Source organism: Chelonia mydas, chromosome 5, assembly GCF_015237465.2.
Source record: "Chelonia mydas isolate rCheMyd1 chromosome 5, rCheMyd1.pri.v2, whole genome shotgun sequence".
Lineage (NCBI taxonomy): Eukaryota > Metazoa > Chordata > Testudines > Cheloniidae > Chelonia > Chelonia mydas.
This window is the reverse complement of record NC_051245.2, coordinates 32,937,028-32,962,284: the sequence shown is the minus strand read 5'-3', so window position 1 is coordinate 32,962,284 and position 25,257 is coordinate 32,937,028. Positions and strand designations below refer to the sequence as shown.

The 25,257-nt window shown below is 41.2% G+C and overlaps 1 protein-coding gene across 4 annotated transcripts in view; it reads right to left on the bottom strand.

Moving 5' to 3' along the window:
• The window catches only part of NDUFS4 (NADH:ubiquinone oxidoreductase subunit S4), a 64,905-nt gene extending 42,402 nt beyond the window's left edge, over positions 1 to 22,503 (bottom strand). The window contains exon 1 of one of the 4 annotated variants that reach the window (XM_007052811.4): positions 22,342 to 22,503. In XM_007052811.4, coding sequence (XP_007052873.1) covers positions 22,342 to 22,427 — 86 coding nt within the window. In that variant the 5' untranslated portion in view covers positions 22,428 to 22,503. The remainder of the gene's footprint in view (positions 1 to 22,341) is intronic. The other 3 variants (XM_043547122.1, XM_043547121.1, XM_043547120.1) reach the window with 3 other exon arrangements.
• Positions 22,504 to 25,257: the final 2,754 nt, after the last annotated feature.

Below are 25,257 nucleotides of genomic sequence, written 5' to 3'. Positions count from 1 at the left end.
GTGAGCTACAGCTCACTTCATTGGATGCATACTGTTTGTTAACCTATCCAACTATACTCTCAGCCCAGCAGAAGCAGCTGTCCTATCTCGGGGCCTCTCCTTCTGCCCCTCCACCCCCACGAACATGATACAGTTCTGTGGTGACCTAAAATCCTATTTTCGACGTCTCTGACTCAAGGAATATTTCCAAAATACCTCTGAACAACATACTAATCCACAGAGGCCTCCCAACCAACATTACAAAAAGAAGGATTCTAGGTGGACTCCTCCTGAAGGTCGAAACAGCAGACTGGACTTCTACATAGAGTGCTTCCGCCGACGTGCACGGGCTGAAATTGTGGAAAAGCAGCATCACTTGCCCCATAACCTCAGCCGTGCGGAACACAATGCCATCCACAGCCTCAGAAACAACTCTGATATCATAATCAAAAAGGCTGACAAAGGAGGTGCTGTTGTCATCATGAATAGGTCGGAATATGAACAAGAGGCTGCTCGGCACCTCTCCAACACCACTTTCTACAAGCCATTACCCTATGATCCCACGGAGAGTTACCAAAAGCAACTACAGCATTTGCTCAAGAAACTCCCTGAAAAAGCACAAGATCAAATCCGCACAGACACACCCCTGGAACCCCGACCTGGGATATTCTATCTACTACCCAAGATCCATAAAGCTGGAAATCCTGGGCGCCCCAACATCTCAGGCATTGGCACCCTGACAGCAGGATTGTCTGGCTATGTAGACTCCCTCCTCAGGCCCTACGCTACCAGCATTCCCAGCTACCTTCGAGACACCACTGACTTCCTGAGGAAACTACAATCCATCGGTGATCTTCCTGATAACACCATCCTGGCCACTATGGATGTAGAAGCCCTCTACACCAACATTCCACACAAAGATGGACTACAAGCCGTCAAGAACACTATCCCCGATAATGTCACAGCTAACCTGGTGGCTGAACTTTGTGACTTTGTCCTTACCCATAACTATTTTACATTTGGGGACAATGTATACCTTCAGATCAGTGGCACTGCTATGGGTACCCGCATGGCCCCACAGTATGCCAACATTTTTATGGCTGATTTAGAATAACACTTCCTCAGCTCTCGTCCCCTAACGCCCCTACTCTACTTGCGGTATATTGATGACATCTTCATCATCTGGACCCATGGAAAAGAAGCCCTTGAGGAATTCCACCATGATTTCAACAATTTCCATCCCACCATCAACCTCAGCCTGGTCCAGTCCACACAAGAGATCCACTTCCTGGACACTACAGTGCTAATAAACGATGGTCACATCGACACCACCCTATACCGGAAAGCCTACTGACCGCTATTCCTACCTACATGCCTCCAGCTTTCACCCTGACCACACCACACGATCCATTGTCTACAGCCAAGCTCTGCGATACAACCGCATTTGCTCCAACCCCTCAGACAGAGGCAAACACCTACAAGATCTCTATCAAGCATTCTTACAACTACAATACCCACCTGCGGAAGTGAAGAAACAGATTGATAGAGCCAGAAGAGTTCCCAGAAGTCACCTACTACAGGACAGGCCTAACAAAGAACAGAACAGAACGCCACTAGCCGTCACCTTCAGCCCCCAACTAAAACCCCTCCAACGCATTATTAAGGAACTACAACCTATCCTGAAGGATGACCCAACTCTCTCACAAATCTTGGGAGACAGGCCAGTCCTTACCTACAGACAGCCCCCCAACCTGAAGCGAATACTCACCAACAACCACATACCACACAACAGAACCACTAACCCAGGAACCTATCCTTGCAACAAAGCCCGTTGCCAACTGTGCCCACATATCTATTCAGGGGACACCATCACAGGGCCTAACAACATCAGCCACACTATCAGAGGCTCGTTCACCTGCACATCCACCAATGTGATATATGCCATCATGTGCCAGCAATGCCCCTCTGCCATGTACATTGGTCAAACTGGACAGTCTCTACGTAAAAGAATAAATGGACACAAATCAGATGTCAAGAATTATAACATTCATAAGCCAGTCGGAGAACACTTCAATCTCTCTGGTCACGCAATCAGAGACATGAAGGTCGCTATCTTACAACAAAAAAAACTTCAAATCCAGAGTCCAGCGAGAAACTGCTGAATTGGAATTCATTTGCAAATTGGATACTATTAATTTAGGCTTAAATAGAGACTGGGAGTGGCTAAGTCATTAATTCTAAGGTGCCACAAGTACTCCTTTTCTTTTTGCGAATACAGACTAACACGGCTGTTACTCTGAAAGCAGAACAGAAAGTTACTTTTGGGAACCCAACAGTTTTCTTGCACAGAAAGGGACAAAGCAGAAATAATCTAAGAAAAAGTCAGACCAAGCATGTGAATGTGAAACAAAGTTATACATTAAACCAATGTAACTTGCTAAGCAGTATTTATTGTACACGAGCTCAAAGGCTCCAGGACAGTTCATTTTATATTCTAAAAGCTAGAAATATATTATGATTAAGAAGTAGATTCAAAACAAACTAGGGCATTTTTTCATGTAGGATACAGATATCATAATAAAATTAGTAAAAATAGTTTATGGATCTAAAAACTCTCTCTCTCTCTCTCTATATATATATACATATGTGTATCTGTTTAAAAAACAGCTTATGTGAAGTCTGTGTATTACAATTTTGTGGCACATAGTGCATGAATAACTTAGTTTTGGAGGAGAAGCAAGTCCCCCATTTAAAAGTAGCTACATTCTTAGAAAATGCTGGCACATCATAATTTCTTCTGTCTTCAAAATGATGTTAAATGATAAACACAGAAAACTGAGTTTCTGATAGGTGAAAGGAAAACTGTTCTAGTCTAATCTAAACTACAGAAATTGTTACTTTAAAATGGAAAAAAAAATTCAAACTGTGAAAATGAAAACTTTAAAAAAGTGTTGCGGGTATAAGCAGTTGTGATGAAGAGTTGATGTATAATGTAAATATATATCCCAATTTACATGTGCTAACTGAATTTGCTTTTCTGCTAGAGAAGACTGCATTTTAGGTATACAGGTGTTGCTCATCTGGAGCGTGCCTAAAAAAATACAAAAAAAAATTAACATTGTTTGACCTTTGGCTGCTAACTACCAAGTATCATATATCAAAGCCAACAAGTATAGAAGATCACCTGTCTTTGGAAATTGAACTCATGACCTTGTAAGTACTAAATACTTGATTAAAAAGGAAATAAGCACTTTTGTCAGAGTGGCTCAGCACACTAAGAATGAAGCAATCTAAGACCAACTTTAAATTACTATAGTAGCTGTCAGAGAACATGTGATATAAAAAGGACAAGATTGTGGATATTAATTTCTTTAACAACGGGGTCATTTATAAGATGTTCCACTGATGTCAAGTGACTGCATTGTTTTTACTATTGCAATCTGCTGTAGTACAATTTCTGATCAGCAATTTGGTGTGTAACTGCGGAAGGCCATTATGCACTACTCCCTAAACCAGAAGAGACACATCTGGAAATTAACCTCTGATCATAATCCTGAGTTGGCAGATTCTCAATGCAACAGTGGAAATTTGGATGTTAGAGGGGAAACAATCCTAACATTTACTAGTATTTAATTAATTTGGCCTACGCAGCATCTTCTTAACTATCGACTGTTTTGGGGATTATCTATTTTTGGAAAGGGTCAAGAGAAATGGGGAGAAGGCTGAAGGTGGAGGGGATTTCAATTAAAAATACAGGTGATCTAATTTTGCTATGTCTGTTTTCTGAATGTCAAACTTCTCCCCTCACACACATACATACATTCAGGTCACATCAATAGTAACTGTAAATAAAAACTGTGCTCAGTGCTCTCTTTATAGTAAAAAGAACAGAAGTCCCAGGGTTTAATGCCAACACCGCAAGGAATGAAAGAAACTCAAGTTCCACAACTAGAGCCCCACAACTCTGTGGATATCTGCTTTATATCCACACCCGCGAATATCCACAGACCACTTTTCAGATAGCAGATTGGGTGTGGATCGCAGATTGGATGCAGATATACATTTTGTATCCACACCGGGCTCTATCCATAGCCCACCTCTGTGGTAGGGAAGTCTGTGCTCTTTTTCTGGTATAAAATGTATCCTGAATTGTGTAAAATTAAACAAAAAACAATGCAAAAAACCACTAGAAACTTTACATAAATTTTAGGTTATACTAGATTACTGCATGTCTAGCCTTTCCTCTTGATGTTGCCTCCCTTTTTATTTCATTGAGCATTTATAGTAACATGCACTGTATTGACAGGTCTGGATGTAACCCAAAATAGCGAGGGCCACAAAACCTGGCTTGTAAATTTGTGCATCTTATTCTTGACTTCCATATCCCCAGAATATTCCCACTTAAGAACCATACATCCAACTGTGGGGGAAATAATCTTTTAAAATGTTATTGAGAAACTTCTTGGTTTCACATTTTCAGTCCGCAAGTGAAGCCAATTTATCTGTTTGGCTAGCAAGCCACAATTGCAAGGACAGCTATGACACACACACAAGCTATTTCACACACAACCAATGCGTTTCAATTTGAAATACTTCATAATATCAGTGAAAGGAAGAAATGCATTCTGGAAGTAGCAACTAAATGAAACTCACTATTTCACAGACTTGTCTGCAGTCAAGAGTTCACTCTAGTCATGACAGTGGGATTACCAAAATAATGGACTCCCTTGAAATCCTGCCCTGTTTCATTCTTCCTGCTTTTCTCCCCCAACCTTTGGTTTCCTTCCTGATCTATAGCTTTTGTCCTCAAATCCACCTCCATCTTATTCACTGTCACTGTTCCACCATAATGATCCACCTTGCTGCTTACTCATTACACTTGCTTTTAAGCCGTATTATGCATCTGTGGATTTGTTTCCAGCTCTAATATGTTAAACTGCTGCCGACCTGCATTTTACAGTACTTAGTGTGGAACAACCATCATGACACTTTGGATGCAACGATAAATGAAGCATATTAAACACACACAAGGGTGCAATCCCACATCCAGGAATCAACATTAACTGAACATCCAATAAAAGTCATGTTGTGTTCGAAATATCATTAGAATTCTTAAAACAGAATCTGGCCAGACTACAGTAGTCAATAGTTCCAGGTGGACTTCTGGTGGAACATTAGTGTGTGCAGCATATTTGCTTTTGATCTTTAACCTCATTACACTGTATCAATAAGATTTAAAACCTGCCATTAGAGACAACACAGAATATAAAAAGTATTACTTTTATTTTTGTTTTTTACGAAGAGTCTAATCACAATGCTCTTTTGTTGTGGGCAATATTGTGAAATAATTAACTTCTATCATGCACATTTGCCTTTGGCTTGAAACAAATAACCAATTACAATGCAAGTTACCTCCTGCTAGGGTCTCCAATTATAGTTTTACAGAGTGTTACATCAAATATCTAGATACATCAAACTTTCTGGGACACATTTGAAAATAATAATTATGTAAAACTAATTTAGAAGACACGCCTGATATATATCGGAGAACATTATATCATGTAAATATCTACTCTCTTGGGACACTAACACTTTAGACAGATGAGGGATACATTATTGTATGTTATTATCACATAAGGTGATTTTACTGTAGTTTATTTTGAGAAAAATTAAACTGTATTTTCCCTCCACCTTTTTCCTCTCCAGACTTCATGTATCTTAATTTCCCCTTCTCATTTTCTATTTACAGCTAATTTCTTATTTGCTTTTCTGCTTAATCTAGACTACTGTGAAAGACATTTTCAAAAACCCCAAATAAATAGTTTGCTTATCTTCTATATTTTCTTATGGTCCCCTGTTCTCTTAGTTACTGTATTATTCCCTTCCTCCACCCCATTTGATTTTTCTTTATATTTTCTTTCTCCTTGTTGTAGTCTCTCTCTATGCTCTTGCCTTTTGAGCAGCTATTAGCTCCTTAAAGGACTACCTGCTAATGCTGACTAGTTTCCAAAGTGGAATAAACCCCTAAGGCAAAACTAGTGCTCAGGATGCAAAGCTTACTCTTACTATAAATTCCAGTTCAAAACACAGGGAACAATATCGAGAGTATAACCTGTGGCTTCTTATTTTCAACACCATCACCATCTACACTCAGACAAAACATTACTATTGTGAAACTGCATTTAAACAATTTACAGAGAGCATATAAAGATTCCTTGAATGCATCACAGAAGTGTCAGACTACTGCAGGAAAAAGCTCTACATTGTTGTTTTAAAAAAGGATTACAAAAAAGATTAAATCACTCATTTTTCTTAGCATTAGGCCTTCAAATATCTAAAAAGAATGCCTTATTTTATTACTATAATCATGTACAGCCTCTCAATTAGGTTGTTTTAATATCTCCCAAAGAGCTTCTGTGCATGAAGTATCAAAGATTAAAAGATCTACTTAAATGTCAATTAAAACCTAATATTTATTTACATTCTGTTATGTACATTAATACAAATTTTATCATTAGCATTTTGTGGGAGGCTTTTTACTTTGTTAGACTGATATTAAGATGGCAACTGGGAAAGGTAGACAGATATTAAGGAGCCAAACTTTATGAAAGATGTGCCTTCAAATATTTGTTTAAAAGTAAAAATTTAAAATAGTGAATTAAAGTTCAGTATGAAAATAAACTTCTATATTACTAGTCCAGTCTTATAAACAGCTGCAAGAAATGTTTGCCCACACAAATTCTGTGGCTGCCTACAGTCTGTCTAGCACAGTCAAAAGTTAATTTACTTTCTCTACATCAGTCGCAGGTCAAGGGAAGATTCAGACAGCAATAAATTACAGCAGCTGGAGGTGGCTTGTTAACAAAATGGTATCTAAATATACCATACTGGCCAGCAAGGAACAATGTCACCTTGAAATACATAATAGATAAATTTACACATATTTTTAGTTTAAAAAGAGACCTCTCAGGTCCCCAAGTACATCTGATGTAAACTTTAGTTCTAATATTAAAATTTGAATATACATTAAGAAGGTGAAATTCATTTTTGACCTTGTCTCCTGCTAGACTGATCAAAGGACCTATTTTATTTAGTTACAGAAGACTATATATGACACTTCTGAGCAATCTCGAGATACACATTTGTAAAGAAGTTAGATTTAAGTTCTTAGAAGAAGACAATGAACCTCATTATAGAAACAAAACATTTAGCAATGTGACAGTGCCTTGCTTTTACTTAACTGAACTCAAACTTTAAAAACATTGAAATTCCTCACATTTTTGTCTCAGGATGAAAGTAAAGTAAATGCAGAAAATTCTTAAAGAAAATGTTTAAATCACCACAGGACTCAACCAAATCTATTAAGACTGCTAGATAAAATAGTGCAGAGAGTAAAGGCATCGCACAGACTTCACTCAGTCTATTTATACTAAGAGTAGGTTTAAGCTTCCCTATAAAAGTATGTAAAGCTTCTCAGGATTACAGTAAACATGATTTTTCATTCCCACAACCCAGTCAATAATAGGAAAGTTAACAGTACGTGCAAAAGGTGATTTTTCCCCCCCTACTGCCATTGTTCCAGGAATAGTGGCCCCATGTTAAAAACTGGAGTCTAAATGAAAACTGTTCATTTTTTAGTTTCTAAAGAACCAGCAGTGCACAAAAAAGCATTGTCAGGAAACTAAATATAAAAAATAAGCGAAACAGACATGAACAGGATTAAGTCTTCCCTTCATCCACATACATAAATATCATAAGCAAGAAAGAACCCATTTCTTTAATATTTCCACAAATTTCTGCTATGTAAAACACTGTTTTGAAGCTTACTTAAATAAATGGGAAAATTTAAAAGTTTAGAACATTGGAGTAGTACCATACTAAATGCCTTATCTGTAGTACAAATTATGTATACAGTGGCAACACAATAGCTGTTTTCAAATAACTTAGGACACAGCCAAGAATTTAAATTTTGATCACTTTAACCCACCCTTGTCCTACTCCCATATCTACTTAACATATTTAGGTGACAGTTATGAGACAGTACATAGGTATTAACACAATCACAGTTATCATGTTGGTTTGCTTTTATTTCCAATAAAAATAAAAATTTTAGATACTCATCCATAGCCTATTCTGTCTTATGCTGTGAGGAGCCATAAAAAGCATCCTACAGAGGTAGCAAGCACTGTTTCGTTTCTCAAATGTTTTACATTTAATTATCCAGAATTTCCATTAGTTCATAAAATTAAAAAATTCTGATGCTAACTACACTTGGAAAATGATTGCTTTGGAGGCAACAGCTCCTACCAGTCACTGAAGCCAACCACCACCCAAAAAGCTGTCTTTTTGGCTTTTCTGTTTACATAGTGAGGTAAATATTGTCTGGAGTTGAAATTGGCAGTGGAAAACTGTGACTCCACAGTTGACCGAGTTATAATGCCCAAAGCTACAGAAGACATCTATTGAAGGTCATTTTTGTAACCCAAAAGGCAATATTTTTCCCACTATCAACTAAAAACTTGGTGTCTTCTCCTCTACAAGGATATTTAGGGAGACAAAAAGGTGCAACTAGATGTAATGGAAAGTAGTTAAGAACAGGACATTTAGCCAGAAAACAGTGAGATCTCCTTCTGGTCAGATTTATCAGTCTATGAAATAGCTCCTCCAAAAAAGTGATAGAAGCCCCAATACAAGAGTCATTTAAGATTTAGTATACAAAGAGCACTAGAAAATAGACTGTTTGGAAAAATTTCTACTACCAAGAAAGTAAAATAGATGACATAAAAGGTGTTCTACCATCACCACTAACTTCTATCATCAGGGCCCTGCATATGCTGGGATCCCACTTCCCCTGAAAGTCTTTGGAATTTTGCCAAATGGCAGCAGAATTCTAAGTTTTGGCAGCTGAATTTATGATTTTACTGAAGATATAAGCTCAACATGTTGTTCCCCCTATTCCCTGGGTCAGAACATGGCTACAGCTTCTTCTTTCCATGTAGCTTTTACCACAAGGGGGAATTAATTACATAAGTAGAGCATTCTCACACTCTTGCTGCCCAAAAGCAGGACAATAGCTCTCCTGGCTCATCAGGACCAAGATGTGTGCCATGGGAGAGAACATGGAAGTTGCGGGGCCAAGCCAATGGGCTGAAAATCTCGGTCAGAGTTCTGTCTCATACAGGATGCAAACATGCACGGCTGGATAAAGCAATCTGGAGTCCTGAAAACACCAGTACATGGGGCCTTGAATGGCTCCCCCTTGCACCAGAGCCTCACCCACCCTCCATCTGGGGTGGCAAGAGCCCCCCCCATCTCTCTTACAGAGGCTGTAGTATGCTTCTCATCCAGGCTCCAGCACTTCAGTTTTAATCCAGTCACTGACTTGCGCGGCATTGTGTATCTTTATTTTCTCAACTGCAAAGGAAGATAACTACTTGACCTTCAGAAGAGAGTTGAGGATTAAAAGTTTATGTAATGTTATGAAAATATAAAGTGTTTATTATTCCTCTCAGACAATGCCAAACGGAAAGAATGTCAGTCACAGACACCCCTACAGACACACATAACTACTGCAGATATACCCATAGTGTAAACCAAATCTGAGTTAAAGGGGGGTTGGGGGTGCATTACTAACTTTATCTGCTGTTCCTGCTATGTCCATTGACAAAAGAACAATTTAAAAAGAATTTCTCCTGAAGAACAGTATTCTAACAATCTTATTTAAATAAAAATAAAAGCTTGGATGTGTCTTTTGCATTATTGACACGGCAGATATTTCCAAAGCCTATGTTTACATTTGCGTTAAGAAAGGCTTCCCAATGCTCACTCTAAATCTGATGGCACATCTTCTCTAACATGCTGTACCTGAAACAGGTTAGCAATTGTCATACACTAATATTAGATGCAGATGTGTAATTCCTGCAACATGCTAGTCATTCCCAATTTGAAAAATCTCAGCTATGGTAAATGACCAAACAGCTCTTTCCAATATTCTTCCACCTATTAGTTAAGAGAAAAAAATTGTTGTAAAAACCAAGATAGTTGTATCTAATATTAAATGAATTCAAGAACCTGTGGCTAGCTCCTCAAAATCCCAATTATGGAGAAATTTAAATAATCCATCAATAACCAGATATCAAGAGGACACGAGTAATGAATATGATTCATCTGCCGACTGGCAGAGAATGACATGTCAATTGATTGCTTATTACTAGTTATTTGTATTCTGGTACAGGTCTCCACTATGCTAGGCACTGTATAAACACTATTCTCTCTGTGCATAAACTATCAATGACTCCATTCCCCAAGATCTACTTTACAACCACAATATCAAACATCCAACTGCAAGATGTGCACAGGCATATCTCAGCCACAGTTAGCCTACCTAGGCTTAGTTCTGGGTGTGATGAGGTAACTCCATTAGGGAGAAAGCAAACAAACATTTTTCTTGCTGTGATGTGTTATTTTTATTTATATATATATATATATATATATATATAAATCCATATTTTAAAAGAGAAATTGGAATAAAAATTTGTCCTACCCTATGATTTATAGTTACCTTTTGAGTATTACCTTCCAGAGTCAAAATATTGTTACAAATCCACTATGTCACAGTTAAGAAAAAACGATGTCACTACTTCTAGAACTTCAATATTTAGTGATTTGTTTGACATTGTAGTCATTCCAGACAACTGGAGAAGCACAAATTAACTAACGCTATTTTAAGAGGTCTGTCAACATGACAGGTAATACTGGAGTACAAACAAGAAAGCAACCAAAACAAAGCTTCATTAAACACAAGAGTGAAAAAAAAAAAATCTGTTTTCCAAATGAAAAAATAATATTTGGCACAGAAGTTTTTATATCTGAAAGGAAGCATGTCTTAACAGAATTGAGAGCACAGAATTCTGAGCTAGGCAATGTGAGTTACTTGCTACTGACTCACTCTGTGACCTTGGCCAAATCAATTAACAAATCTGGTCAAAATTTTCATACTTGGGCACCTAAACCCACACAAATTACTGCAACTCTGACATTATCAAAAAGACTGACAAAGGAAGTGCCGTAGTCATCATTAAGAGATCGGAGTACGAAAGAGAGGCTGCTAGGCAACTCCCTGACACCACATTCTACAGGCCATTACCCTCTGATTCCACTGAGGGGTACCAAAAGAAACGGCACCATCTGCTCAAGAAACTCCCTGAAGAAGCACAGGAACAAATCTACACACCCCTAGAGCCCTGACAAAGGGTATTCTATCTGCTGCCCAAGATCCATAAACCTGGGAATCGTGGACGCCCCATCATCTCAGGCATTGGCACCCTGACAGCAGGATTGTCCGGCTATGTGGACTCTCACCTCAGGCCCTACACTTCCAGCACTCCCAGCTCTCTTCGAGACACCACTGACTTCCCGAGGAAACTACAATCCATCGGTGATCTTCAAGAAAACACCATCCTAGCCACTATGGATGTAGAAGCTCTCTACACCAACATTCCACACAAAGGTGTACTATAAGCTGTCAGGAACAGTATTGCTGATAATGTCACGGTAGACCTGGTGACTCAGCTTTGTGACTTTGTCCTCACCCACAACTATTTCATATTTGGGGACGATTTATACCTTCAAGTCATCGGCACTGCTATGGGTACCTGCATGGCCCCACAGTATGCCAACATTCTTATGGCCGACTTAGAACAACGCTTCCTCAGCTCTCGTCCCCTAACGTCCCTACTCTACTTGCGCTACATTGATGACATCTTCATCATCTGCACCCATGGGAAGGAGGCCCTTGAGGAATTCCACCAGGATTTCAACAATTTCCACCCCACGATCAATCTCGGCCTGGACCAGTCCACACAAGAGATCCACTTCCTAGACACTACAGTGCAACTAAGTGATGGTCATATAAACACCACCCTATATTGGAAACCTACTGACCGCTATACTTACCTACATGCCTCCAGCTTTCATCCAGACCACACCACACCACACGATCCATTGTCTATAGACAAGCCCTAAGATACAACCACACTTGCTCCAATCCCTCAGACAGAGACAAACACCTACAGGATCTCTATCAAGTGTTCTTACAACTCCATTACCCACCTGGTGAAGTGAAGAAACAGGTTGACAGAGCCAAAAGGGCACCCAGAAGTCACCTACTACAGGACAGGCCCAACAAAGAACAGAACAGAACACCACTAGCCATCATCTACAGCCCTCAACTAAAACCTCTCCAGTGCATCATCAAGGATCTACAACCTATCCTGAAGGACGATCCATCACTCTCACAGACCTTGGGAGACAGCCAGTCCTCGCTTACAGACAGCCCCCCAACCTGAAGCAAATACTCACCAGCAACTACACACCACACAACAAAAAGACTAACCCAGGAACCAAACCCTGCAACAAACCCCATTGCCAACTCTGTCTGCATATCTATTCAAGGGACACCATCACAGGACATAGCCACATCAGCCACACACACCATCAGGGGTTCGTTCACCTGCACATCTACCAATGTGATATATGCCATCATGTGCCAGCAATGCCCCTCTCCCGTGTATGTTGGCCAAACTGGACAATTTCTACGCAAAAGAATAAATGGACACAAATCAGACATCAGGAATCATAATATTCAAAAACCAGTAGGAGAGCACTTCAATCTCCCTGGACACTCAATAATAGACTTAAAAGTGGCCATTCTTCAACAAAAAGAACTTCAAAAACAGACTTCAATGAGAAACTGCAGAACTGGAAATAATTTGCAAACTTGACACCATCAATTAGGCCTGAATAAAGACTGGGAGTGACTGGGTCACTACAAAAAGTAATTTTCCATCTGTTGATACTCACACCTTCTTGTCAACTGTTGGGAATGGGCCACATCCACCCTGATTGAATTGGCTCGTTAGCACTGACCCACCACTTGGTAAGGCAGGAATAAATGTCCGTAGCCTCTGTTTGCCAGAAGCTGGGAATGAGCGACAGGGGACGGATCACTTGATGATTACCTGTTCTGTTCATTCTCTCTGGGGCACCTGGCACTGGCCACTGTTGGAAGACAGGATACTGGGCTAGATGGACCTTTGGTCTGACCCAGTAGGGCTGTTCTTATGTTCTTAAGGCAACTCCCATTTTCTCAGCAGATGCTGTATATTTATACCTGCCTATTGTATTTTTCCACTCCATGCATCTGATGAAGTGGGTTTTAGCCCACGAAAGCTTATGCCCAAATAAATTTGTTAGTTTCTAAGATGCCACAAGGACTCTGTTGTTTTCACCAGTTCCAAGGGTTAGTTTTTATATATACATATAGCCACATAAAATACATTCAAACAAGCACTAGTAATGAGCAGATAAGCAGATTTTTAAATCTGTCAGTCCAGTTTGCTCAAAAATCCTAGGCATAAGAACTGTTCTAGCCTAGAAAACAACTAGAAACGCATATTGCTAATTAGTCTGATTTTGGAAACCACATCTCTGGAAGTGTTTGTACATTGGAGGGTTAGGTAAATGGATTCTTTCTTCAACTTCTAAACTGGATAAACTAAGAAGTGAGACAAACTAGATGCAGAGAGAAAAGAATGGGGCAGTAGAATGGGGAGAGAGAGAGAGAGAGAGAAAAATGGGGTGGGAGAGTTAAGCCTGCTTATATTCTGGTATACCACCAGATAATTTTCACAGTTCTATGCTCTACCAAGCTCCAGATCTCTGAAGCTCATTCAATGCAATCCACTTTATTCACTCAATGTTCCATTAAACTAACAAACAAAAACAATGAAATTATCTGGTAAGTATGTTTATGGAAACAAATTTAAGGGATTACCTTACCTTTTATATTCATTACCATGCTCTTCCTGTGTAATTGGCAAAGGAGCAAGATAGGAAATGAACAGATCTGTTGGCTTCTTTTCTCTGTCATTCTTCTATGTTCTCAAGACTGGTTTCTAATTATTGTGAACATATATCTACATAGCTACAATACATACAAACTCAAGAACAAGATTCAACTACTACTCTGGGTTTCCTATTTTGCTTGGACACAAAGCGTGCATTTAATGACAAGTTTGGAGAATTTCTGCCACACCACCTCCATAAATACATCTCTGTTTTCACATACTGATAGTCGAGTAAGTACTTATGATGTACTACTCCAATACTAGCAATCATATTGATAACATCCTTACAACAAAATTATGCCTGGCAGGTAATACATCATTCAAGAAAGATCATCTATCCACCACAGCACACTGTAGCTGTCAGAAATTAAAGAAAAATGTTAAAGGACAATCTGACATTGTAGGATGCATGTTACTAGATGTTGAACATGAAATCAATTACTTCTGACATGGAAGGCAACAGTTTTCCACTCTGACCTGAAATACATCATGAAAAAAGAGAGTGTGTTTATTGTAATTTCCGCTCTCTCTAGAAATGTGGATTGCACTTGCATTACTAGTTAGAGTACTAACCTTCAAAACATTGATCTAAGCAATTCTAATGTAGTCACTCCTATGTCCTCTGTGTCAGCATATTAGCTCAAGTCATCTGCTGCTTGCCTGTTTGGCTCACCACTAACCAAAAAATGCCATGAGTGCCCACTGATTCAGGAATTTAGCATCCATGCACTGGCATTTCCTGCCTACACAAGTCAGAAATATTGCTCTCATTCAATTCTTTTAAGCAAAAAGCAAATACTTGTCATCCCTCCTCCACCTTGTGCTTTCAATTATTAGGTCAACATAGTTGAGAAGTTCAAATATGGCACATGTTTTGCAAAGTACTTAACTGCCTTGGCATGGTAAACCACTTCAACTGGAGTCATAATATAAGTAACAATCAAGGTCATCTGGAGAATCCAGAGGAGAACTTCTCATCAAATTACTGGAAAATGATCCCAAGAATAATTTTCAAACTCAGACGACACCCACATTGTTCTGCTCAAAAACTGAGAGAAATAGCAGAAACTTCATGTACACAAGACTGTAGGATTCGTTTAGGCCACTGCAAATGAGCCTGATGCTTGAAGGTACTCATTCTAATTCTAGACAGCTTCAATTCAAACTATCAGAGAAATTCTCTTTATATAATCTAGGCACATCAGTTGCTTTTGTACTGCATCAAGCCTCTATCAGTATGGATCAAACCCTATTTTGAACTTGGATAAGAGAACGCATCGTGCTGCTACAAGACCATCAAGCCAATCATTCAAATACCCTCATAACTTAAAATTCTAGCATCTTATTCAGGGATCTCTTGACAAGAACGCTACCCTTTAGTGAAATGGCAGTGGCCCTAGTAAGGCCTGGAACACTTTTTAAACCAAGGACAATGACATACCCATATTCTTACCAAAAGTGCTATGACACTTCAGAATCCATGCAGAGCAGATAAGATCTCAGTTTAAATTCTCATCCAAAAGAGATCCCCACACAATAAACTGCAAGGTATACCATTTATCTGTCACTGAAAGATGAAGGGTGATATCAACCTTGCTAGGAACTGAATCCAAGGTTCCAGAGTCCACCTAAGTGTGTCCCTTATAGAGGAACCAGCATCTTGGTATCTGAATGCTTTACCAACTAATTATTCCAGAATAGGATATTAAGCTACCCTATTTAACATTTCTTATAGCAAACACTTTCTCTAAGACTCGGCCAACTCTGAATGGTAGAGTTAAATTGAGGAGCCAAAATATAGCAGGCAAGTCAATTGTTACCACATGACCTTATGACAACATCTACTACCTTTAAAAAAAAAAAAAAAAAAAAAGTAAGTGTTCCTTTAAGGCTCCTTTAAGTTTATGGTGACAAAATTAAATTGGCTGCTCTTATATAAGTAAAAGCCACTAGAAAAGCAGGAGAATGCCACATTGCACTAACATCAGATAAGACAATTCATAATCTAAAAGGTACAAATTATATATAAAGAAGAGAACCAAGGCAACAGGCAGCCCGAGGGGAATACAATGTCTAGGACTCATGAAAAGAAACAAGTACTGTACTGGCCAATCCCGTATGCAGGACAAAACTTCTCATTTACTTTAGTGAAAAGGTCTAGTTAAACAAGGAGTACATGATCAGGATTTAAGAGAACTCTTGTCACCCTCCGGTTCTGAAGATTTTGGCAAATCCTGCTACATTATTCCTATATCTAATTAAATAGACAAAAGTTACATCCAGCGACAAGGCAGAAAACGCCTTCTGTAAATATCATGTGAAGTCTGAAATTCCTATCATCTCTTCGGAGAGAAGAAGCAAAACCAAAGCATTTCAACTAGAATAAAAAAAATTTAGAAAAAATGTAGTTTAAATGTAGTCTCTGTAGATTTTTCTTCCAAGTCCTCAAAAAATTTCATTTTATGACAATTTCAATACAAGACACCAAAAAAGATGAAGGTCTATGCAAATCATTATTATCTTGTTAAAAGCAGCAAAGTTTAACAGTTGAGATATAACACCTTAAAATCAAGTGCATTATGAAGGTGTACTGACACTTCATTGTAACTCAGTATCTTTCTGGCACATTGTCTTCTTCAGGTGGGGTGTGTGTCAAAATCCTGAAAGTTGCTGTATGTGGGTGCATGGATGCACCCATTCAGAGCTCATTGCAGGACTAGAACGCAGCTGCTGTTAAATTCCTACAGCTGAGATATTTTTGATACAACTGTTTGGGTGGCATTTGACCACAATGCTAAAATATTTCAATTAATAAATGCTATTTTTAGGAGGTTCCACCACCCTACACCCACACATACACCTATGTAAAAAAGGATTACGGGGTAAAACAGCAGAGTAAAATTTTCACAACTACCACCACTAAAGTGTAAGTTCTTCCAACTATGGCTGGATTTAGGGGCAGGCAACCGCCTGGGGTGCCAGGCTTGGGGGATGCCAATTCAGGGTCCTATTTTTGTTGTTAGCAACAAAAGGGAAAATAGAATGTTTCAAGTAAAATGTTTCAGGTATTCCGTATGTAGATTCATTTTCATTAACCTCCTAGAATGTTCTGGACCTTTGTAGAATCTTGTGGAACCTTCCAGAGTTTCTGAGAACTACATTTTCCTCAAACTTCCAAGAATGTTATCAGCCATCCCCTTGTGGGTATATGAGGGGTGGGGCATTGCCAGTCAGTCTTCAATGACAGGGATAAATTATGCATCAAAGTCATGAAATGGGTTACAAAATAAAAAATAAGGTATTCAAAAGTTTAACAAATGGGCGGGGGACACGCTGAAGACACTCCTCGCCTGGGGTGTCATTTGGTCAAGGGCAGGCCCTGCTTCCAGCATCACTCTTCTGGGCTCCTGAGGAATCTTTACGTAATTTGCTCCAATAAGCTTGTCACATGCATTCCACTTTCCTCTTATTCTACTTCACTGTCACTTGATTTAACAAAGATAAAAGCAAACTTCAGGGCTTTTTAAAAACTCAGGACAGAAAATAGTCACAACTTGATATCTCTGAAGCTGCATGCTCTAATGTCAATTTATTTGTGAAGAATTATGGGGGTCCTGAATCTTCTGGGACTCTGATACCCTGTGTTCTGCTGGGTCAAAATATATATATATATAAAAAAACATGAATGCTGTTTCAGGCTGAACTCAGAATTTCCTTGATTGTGGGTGTTTAAACTCAACCTTAAAATCATTCAGAATCAGGCCCTGATCCTCCAATTCATTGTACACCAGTCAACTGCTGTGCTCATGCAGAGCCCCAGAAAGTTAATGGGGCTCTATGTGCCCTTAGCAACCCATGGTCATGCAATGAACTGTGTACCATAAAGTATTGCAAACCCTGAGCTCCTCACAGAATAAAGGTTCTATTTTCCATTTTTACTTATATGACTCCCCCCACCATTACCACAGTAACTGAGTGCATCACATCTGCAAAACAACCCTGTGAGGTAGGAAAGTACTACACCTCAACCCCGATATAATGCTGTCCTCGGGAGCCAAAAAATCTTGTATCAAACTAGCTGATGATCCACGGAGGGTGCAGCCCCGCCCTCCAGAGCGCCCCCCTTTACCGCGTTATATCCAGATCCGTGTTATATTGTGTTGCATTATATCGGGGTAGAGGTGTATTTTGAAGATAGGAGACTGAAGAGACCAAGTGACTTGCCAAAGGTCACATACAGGAAGTTAAAGGCAGAGAAGAGAATTGAACTTGGCCAGTGCACTATCCACCATCTTTGTATAAACAAAGGTCATTTTCCATAGTTAAATAAAAACCTCAAGCATTTAGTATTAAACAAAAGGCTTTTTCAGTGCTATCTTTATTTTAGAATCTCTTGCTACATGTTATTTTAACTGATGTTTGACCTTTGTGCATGGGAATTAATAAGTCAAGTTTATATTTACAGATTCTAAAGCAGGGAGTTGGACTAGATGACCTCCTGAGGTCCCTTCCAACCCTGATATTCTATGATTCTAAAGAATTTCACAATAGATACAGGAATCATTTTACACAGTGTTGAATTGCTGTCACCTCAAGGAGGAGGACATCAAGTAAATGGACAACCAGAGTACCAAAACATCAGAGGGAGAAAGAGAGACTGTTAATACGACCAAGTACACTCATCCAAAAAAGACCATTGGTCCTTGATGTTCCACAGAGGCTCTTTTTGTTTTTGAGATACCTCTGGAGAGAAACCTCCCTCTCAGTGAGCCTCATGGAACTCATTTTCTCCACTGAGGCAGGAGAAAGGGCACCAAGATAAGAAACTTTGGTCTGACCGTGTTTATACATCTCAAGCCTGATGTTTAGATCAGTGGTTCTCAACCTTTTCAGGCTACTGTACCTTGTTCAGGAGTCTGACTTGTCTCCCATAGCCCAAGTTTTACCTCACTTAAACTACTTCCTTACAAAATCAGACATAAAAATACAAAAGTGTCACAGCACACTATAACTGAAAAATTGATTACTTTCTCATTTTTCCCCATATAATTATAAAATAGATTGATTAGAATATAAATACTGTATTTACATTTCAGTGTGATACTTCAGCCTGTTTTTCACTTGTGAGCCTTGTCTGAAGCCCAAGTCCCACCACCCGGGGGCTGAAACATGTAACTTATCTTCCTGTAGCCCTGTGGCATGGGGTCCTGAGCAACTGTTCTGCTTGCAGCCCCCAGGTTAAGAAACACTGATCTAGATGAGTTGAGTACCCCCTGGAAGACCTCTGCACACCCCCAGGAATACATGTACCACCCTTGTTGGGAACTACTGGTTTAGATCACCAAGCCTAAGGCCTCTGGCTTAACAAACAGTAACACAGAAGTCTTATAAAGCTTTCAGCCTTCAAGACATTTTGCAACCATTAACTAATCAACAACTTGTTGAGGGGGCCAGAGGAAGGGCCCAGGTGAACAGCCACTATATTTGATGTTCTCTGTGTATATAAATCTCCCCACTGTATTTTCCACTGAATGCATCAGATGAAGTGAGCTGTAGCTCACGAAAGCTTATGCTCAAATAAATTTGTTAGTCTCTAAGATGTCACAAGTACTCTTTTTCTTTTTGCGGATACAGACTAACACGGCTGCTACTCTGAAACCTATATTTGATCTATTTCTACAAGCCATTACCCTCTGATCCCACTGAGAGTTACCAAAAGCATCTACAGCATTTGCTCAAGAAACTTCCTGAAAAAGCACAAGATCAAATCCGCACAGACACATCCCTGGAACCCCGACCTGGGATATTCTATCTACTACCCAAGATCCATAAACCTGGAAATCCTGGGCGCCCCATCATCTCAGGCATTGGCACCCTGACAGCAGGATTGTCCGGCTATGTAGACTCACTCCTCAGGCCCTACGCTACCAGCACTCCCAGCTACCTTCGAGACACCACTGACTTCCTGAGGAAACTACAATCCGTTGGTGATCTTCCTGATAACACCATCCTGGCCACTATGGATGTAGAAGCCCTCTACACCAACATTCCACACAAAGATGGACTACAAGCCATCAAGAACACTATCCCCGATAATGTCACGGCTAACCTGGTGGCTGAACTTTGTGACTTTGTCCTTACCCATAACTATTTTACATTTGGGGACAATGTATACCTTCAGATCAGCGGCACTGCTATGGGTACCCGCATGGCCCCACAGTATGCCAACATTTTTATGGCTGATTTAGAACAACGCTTCCTCAGCTCTCGTCCCCTAACGCCCCTACTTTACTTGCGCTATATTGATGACATCTTCATCATCTGGACCCATGGAAAAGAAGCCCTTGAGGAATTCCACCATGATTTCAACAATTTCCATCCCACCATCAACCTCAGCCTGGTCCAGTCCACACAAGAGATCCACTTCCTGGACACTACAGTGCTAATAAACGATGGTCACATCGACACCACCCTATACCGGAAAGCCTACTGACCGCTATTCCTACCTACATGCCTCCAGCTTTCACCCTGACCACACCACACGATCCATCGTCTACAGCCAAGCTCTGCGATACAACCGCATTTGCTCCAACCCCTCAGACAGAGACAAACACCTACAAGATCTCTATCAAGCATTCTTACAACTACAATACCCACCTGCGGAAGTGAAGAAACAGATTGATAGAGCCAGAAGAGTTCCCAGAAGTCACCTACTACAGGACAGGCCTAACAAAGAACAGAACAGAACGCCACTAGCCGTCACCTTCAGCCCCCAACTAAAACCCCTCCAACGCATTATTAAGGATCTACAACCTATCCTGAAGGATGACCCAACACTCTCACAAATCTTGGGAGAAAGGCCAGTCCTTGCCTACAGACAGCCCCCCAACCTGAAGCGAATACTCACCAACAACCACATACCACACAACAGAACCACTAACCCAGGAACCTATCCTTGCAACAAAGCCCGTTGCCAACTGTGCCCACATATCTATTCAGGGGACACCATCACAGGGCCTAACAACATCAGCCACACTATCAGAGGCTCGTTCACCTGCACATCCACCAATGTGATATATGCCATCATGTGCCAGCAATGCCCCTCTGCCATGTACATTGGTCAAACTGGACAATCTCTACATAAAAGAATAAATGGACACAAATCAGATGTCAAGAATTATAACATTCATAAACCAGTCGGAGAACACTTCAATCTCTCTGGTCACGCAATCACAGACATGAGGGTCGCTATCTTAAAGCAAAAAAACTTCAAATCCAGACTCCAGCGAGAAACTGCTGAATTGGAATTCATTTGCAAATTGGATACTATTAATTTGGGCTTGAATAGAGACTGGGAGTGGCTAAGTCATTATGCAAGGTAGCCTATCTCCCCTTGTTTTTTTCCTACAAACCCCCCCCAAGACGTTCTGGTTAAACTTGGATTATTGCTGTGCACATTGTAAGATGAGCTATTGCCAGCAGGAGAGTGAGTTTGTGTGTGTGGTTTTTGGAGGGGGGTGTGGGGGGGGGGGTGTGAGAAAACCTGGATTAGTGCTGGAAATGACCCACCTTGATTATCATGCGCATTATAAAGAGAGGTTTCAAAGAGGGATGGGCTATTACCAGCAGGAGAGTGAGTTTGTATGTGTCTGTGGGGGGGGGGGGGGAGGGGGGGGGAGGGAAGGGTGAGAAAATCTGGATTTGTGCTGGAAATGGCTCTACTTGATGACCACTTTAGATAAGCTGTTACCAGCAGGAGAGTGGGGTGGGAGGAAGTTTTGTTTCATGGTCTCTGTGTGTATATAATGTCTTCTGCAGTTTCCACGATATGCTATGTATCCGATGAAGTGAGCTGTAGCTCACGAAAGCTCATGCTCAAATAAACTGGTTAGTCTCTAAGGTGCCACAAGTACTCCTTTTCTTTTTACAAATACAGACTAACACAGCTGTTACTCTGAAACTTATATTTGATCTGTAACACCAGAAGGGTGAGGATAAAGCAAAAGCACTGCAGGAGGGCAGAGGGATCATACCAGGAGGGCAGAATAAGGACCACCACCACTTTCTGTCTCCCTCACACCTCGGCAAGCGGCCATCGCCCTCAGAAACTGGGCACCTTGGGCCTGTATTTCAGCAGCGCTGGGGGCCAGGCCCCTGGTAAGCCCGGCCTGCGGCGACACAAGCCCCTGCAGGGGCCCGGGGAGGGAGGAATGGGAACGGCCCCGGGAGCTCCTCCCCAGTACACGGGCTGCGAGCGCCGGTTACACGAACCCCCAAGGGGGTGCTCGCTCTCCCCGGCGGGGAGGGAGGTGGGGCCGGAGCAGGCGCCCGTTATCCCCCGAAAACAGCCGCCCCGTTGCCCACCCCACTGACACCAATGGGCCCCAGGGCCCGCGGCCGAAGCCAGTCATACCCCGCCCTCCGGACCGGGAGGGGTGTCCGGCGCCCCCGTTACCTGGCCGCAGTCAGGCAGGCAGCGAGCGCGCCTCTCCCCCTCACAACCTGCCTCCGAGCCGCTGACATTGACAACGCCGCCGCCATGATAGCGGTACCAGAACCCCTGCGAAACGGCGGCCTCCTAGGGTCAAAACTCCTCCGCCCAGAGAGGAAACGCGAAAGCGCCAATCATCAGCTACCTTCCGGCAAGCGCGGGACGTGGGGGTGGGGAGGGGGAATGGCAAAGGCAAAGGGGGTAGGGAGGGAGACCAGGCTGGGAGCTACCTGGAATGGATCCTTCCGATTTTTTACATCCCAGCCCCTAAACTGTAAAATACAGACGTCCAGGGATCCTTGGTGTATCAAAAAATCCCAGACCCTGACATAGTGCGGTGCAAATGCACTACAAATTGTTGCAAATTGGCACCTAGGAATTTTTGGGCCTGTTCCTCTCCTAATTAAATGTCATAAACAGAGAACAAAAGAATGCTCGTCTTATACAAACAATTCAGACCCTGATGCATCTGGAAGCAACTTCATTACAAATATCCTGATTTAGTGCCTGGATCCTGCTAGATCAAGCTAAGTTTTGGCTACAAACTCCAGTTTTACCATGTAAACCAAGGGTGGCCAACCTGTGGCTCCGGAGCCAAATGTGGCTCTTCAGAAGTTAATATGCGGCTCTTTGTATAGGCACCGACTCCAGGGCTGGAGCTACAGGTGCCAATTTTCCAATGTTGGGGGTGTGCTCACTGCTCAACCCCTGGCTCTGCCACAAGCCCTGACCCCACTCCACCCCTTCCTGCCCCCTCCCCTGAGCCACTGTGCCCTCACTCCCCCCCCCCCCCAGCCTCCTGCATGCCATGAAACAGCTGATCGGGAGGGGGAGGCACTGATCGGGGGGGCTGCTGGTGGGTGGGAGGCGCTGGGAGCGGGCGGGGGAAGGGGGAGCTGATATGGGGCTGCTGACGTATTACTGTGGCTCTTTGGCAATGTACATTGGTAAATTTTGGCTCCTTCTCAGGCTCAGGTTGGCCACCCCTGATCTAAATGTGGTGGATGTGCAGCTTTTCCTAGTCAACCAAAATAATCCATATTCCAACATGTTGACAGGGGTGTGGAACAATTTTTATAGTGGGAGTGCTGAAAGTCATTGAACAAAACCATAAACCTTATATATGATGGAAACCACTTCAAGCTAGGCACCCCCAGCAGCCCCAGTTCCAGCACCTATGCATGTTGTGGTTCACTTTCTACAATGAATGCCATTAGAACCACTATCAGAGGGTAGCCGTGTTAGTCTGTATCCACAAAACAACAAGGAGTCTGGTGGCACCTTAAAGACTAACAGATTTATTTGGGCATAAGCTTTTGTGGGTAAAACACCACTTCTTCAGATGCATGGAGTGAAAATTACAAATGCAGGCATTATATAATGACGCATGAAGCGAAGGGATAACCACTAATATCTCTAAAAGTGGAGTGAATTTTTTTACTTCACCACAGTAACCGGAGAGATTGACATATATATGTTGTAGCCAAGAACATACTATGTTGCTAAAGATATAGAAGAATTCCTGTAAAGGAAGACTCAAATGCAGTTGGTTAGTAATAATACAATTTGGGTCTTCCCTGCCAAAACCAGGTGAACCTTGACAGATTCAATTGCTGGATACGTTTGTGTGGTTCTGTGGTACCATGATACACTGAGTTCTGGATTATTCGGAAGGGCTAGAAGAAATTGTTTAGATGGTAAAAATGGGGCCACACTGCCAAAAAGTTAACAAGACCAGGTAGATATGGGTGCCAAATTAGAATTTTTGCAACTTTCTTGTACCAGAATGTGATATGTCCTGATTTTTTTGGTGAAATAGTAGGAACACTTGTTCTCAGATTTGACAGTACAACTTCTGGGTTTGTGACCAGCATTTGGCAGGTTCTGCAAGGACCCAGATGCCAGATCCAAGTTTTTGCAGTGCTGATTTACTGGGGCATACCAGTGTTTAGATTTGTAAGGTGCAGCTGGAGCAGCTAAAGCTAAAGATCTATTTAGTGGAACTTTGAAGATTGGAACAAAAAACTGGAAGGGCTCAGGTGCTAGATTCAAGCTCTTTGGTACTATTGTACTGGGATCCACTGGGGCCTGGGTATTTTATTTTGTATTTTTGTTGTTGAGGGAGTAGGAGCAGGAGCAGCCACACTTGTTCTCTTTTTAAACAATGGACTTTTTGAAGTGGGACCCACAACTGGACAGATCTGGGTATTTGCAGTGCCATCGTACTGGGATGTGTTGGGTACAGACTTTTTTCCCACCTTCATAGGAATTGCTTCTACATTTGTGCAGTAGAATTAGGAAGGATGAAACCAAAAATTGAGGTGCCAGATCCAGGGTTCTGTGACCCCGTCATGCCAGGATGTGTACTAATTTTATTGGTGCAGTAGGAGCAGCTATACTTGTTCTCTGTTTAGCAATTATAATTTAAGGGATGGTTGTCAAAAATTAGCTGGATCCAGTAGTATCCTAGAGTCAGATCCAGAGTTTTGCAATGCTGTTGCCCTGGGGTGTATTGAGGTTAGAGCTCATCAGTAACATTTCATAATTTTTTTTTGCATTGCTTAAGTCAACTGATTGAGCCCTAGCAAATCCTTAACATAGGTCTGGGCTCTAAATAGAAGTTGCACCTGCTTAACTAAAGATACGATATTGATGATATGATATTAATTTTAATTAAATTGATGCAGTTTATTGTGGACACTCTTTCATAATTTTCAAACAGGTTTACCTTGGTTTAGCTGATGATGTGTATCCACACATAAAGTTGCACTACTTTAACTAAATCGGTGCAACATCATTCCTTTAGTTAAACTGATGCAACTTCTGTGTGCAGTCCAGACCTAAGTTAACTCCTTAGAAGATTTATGTGTTTCATGCATC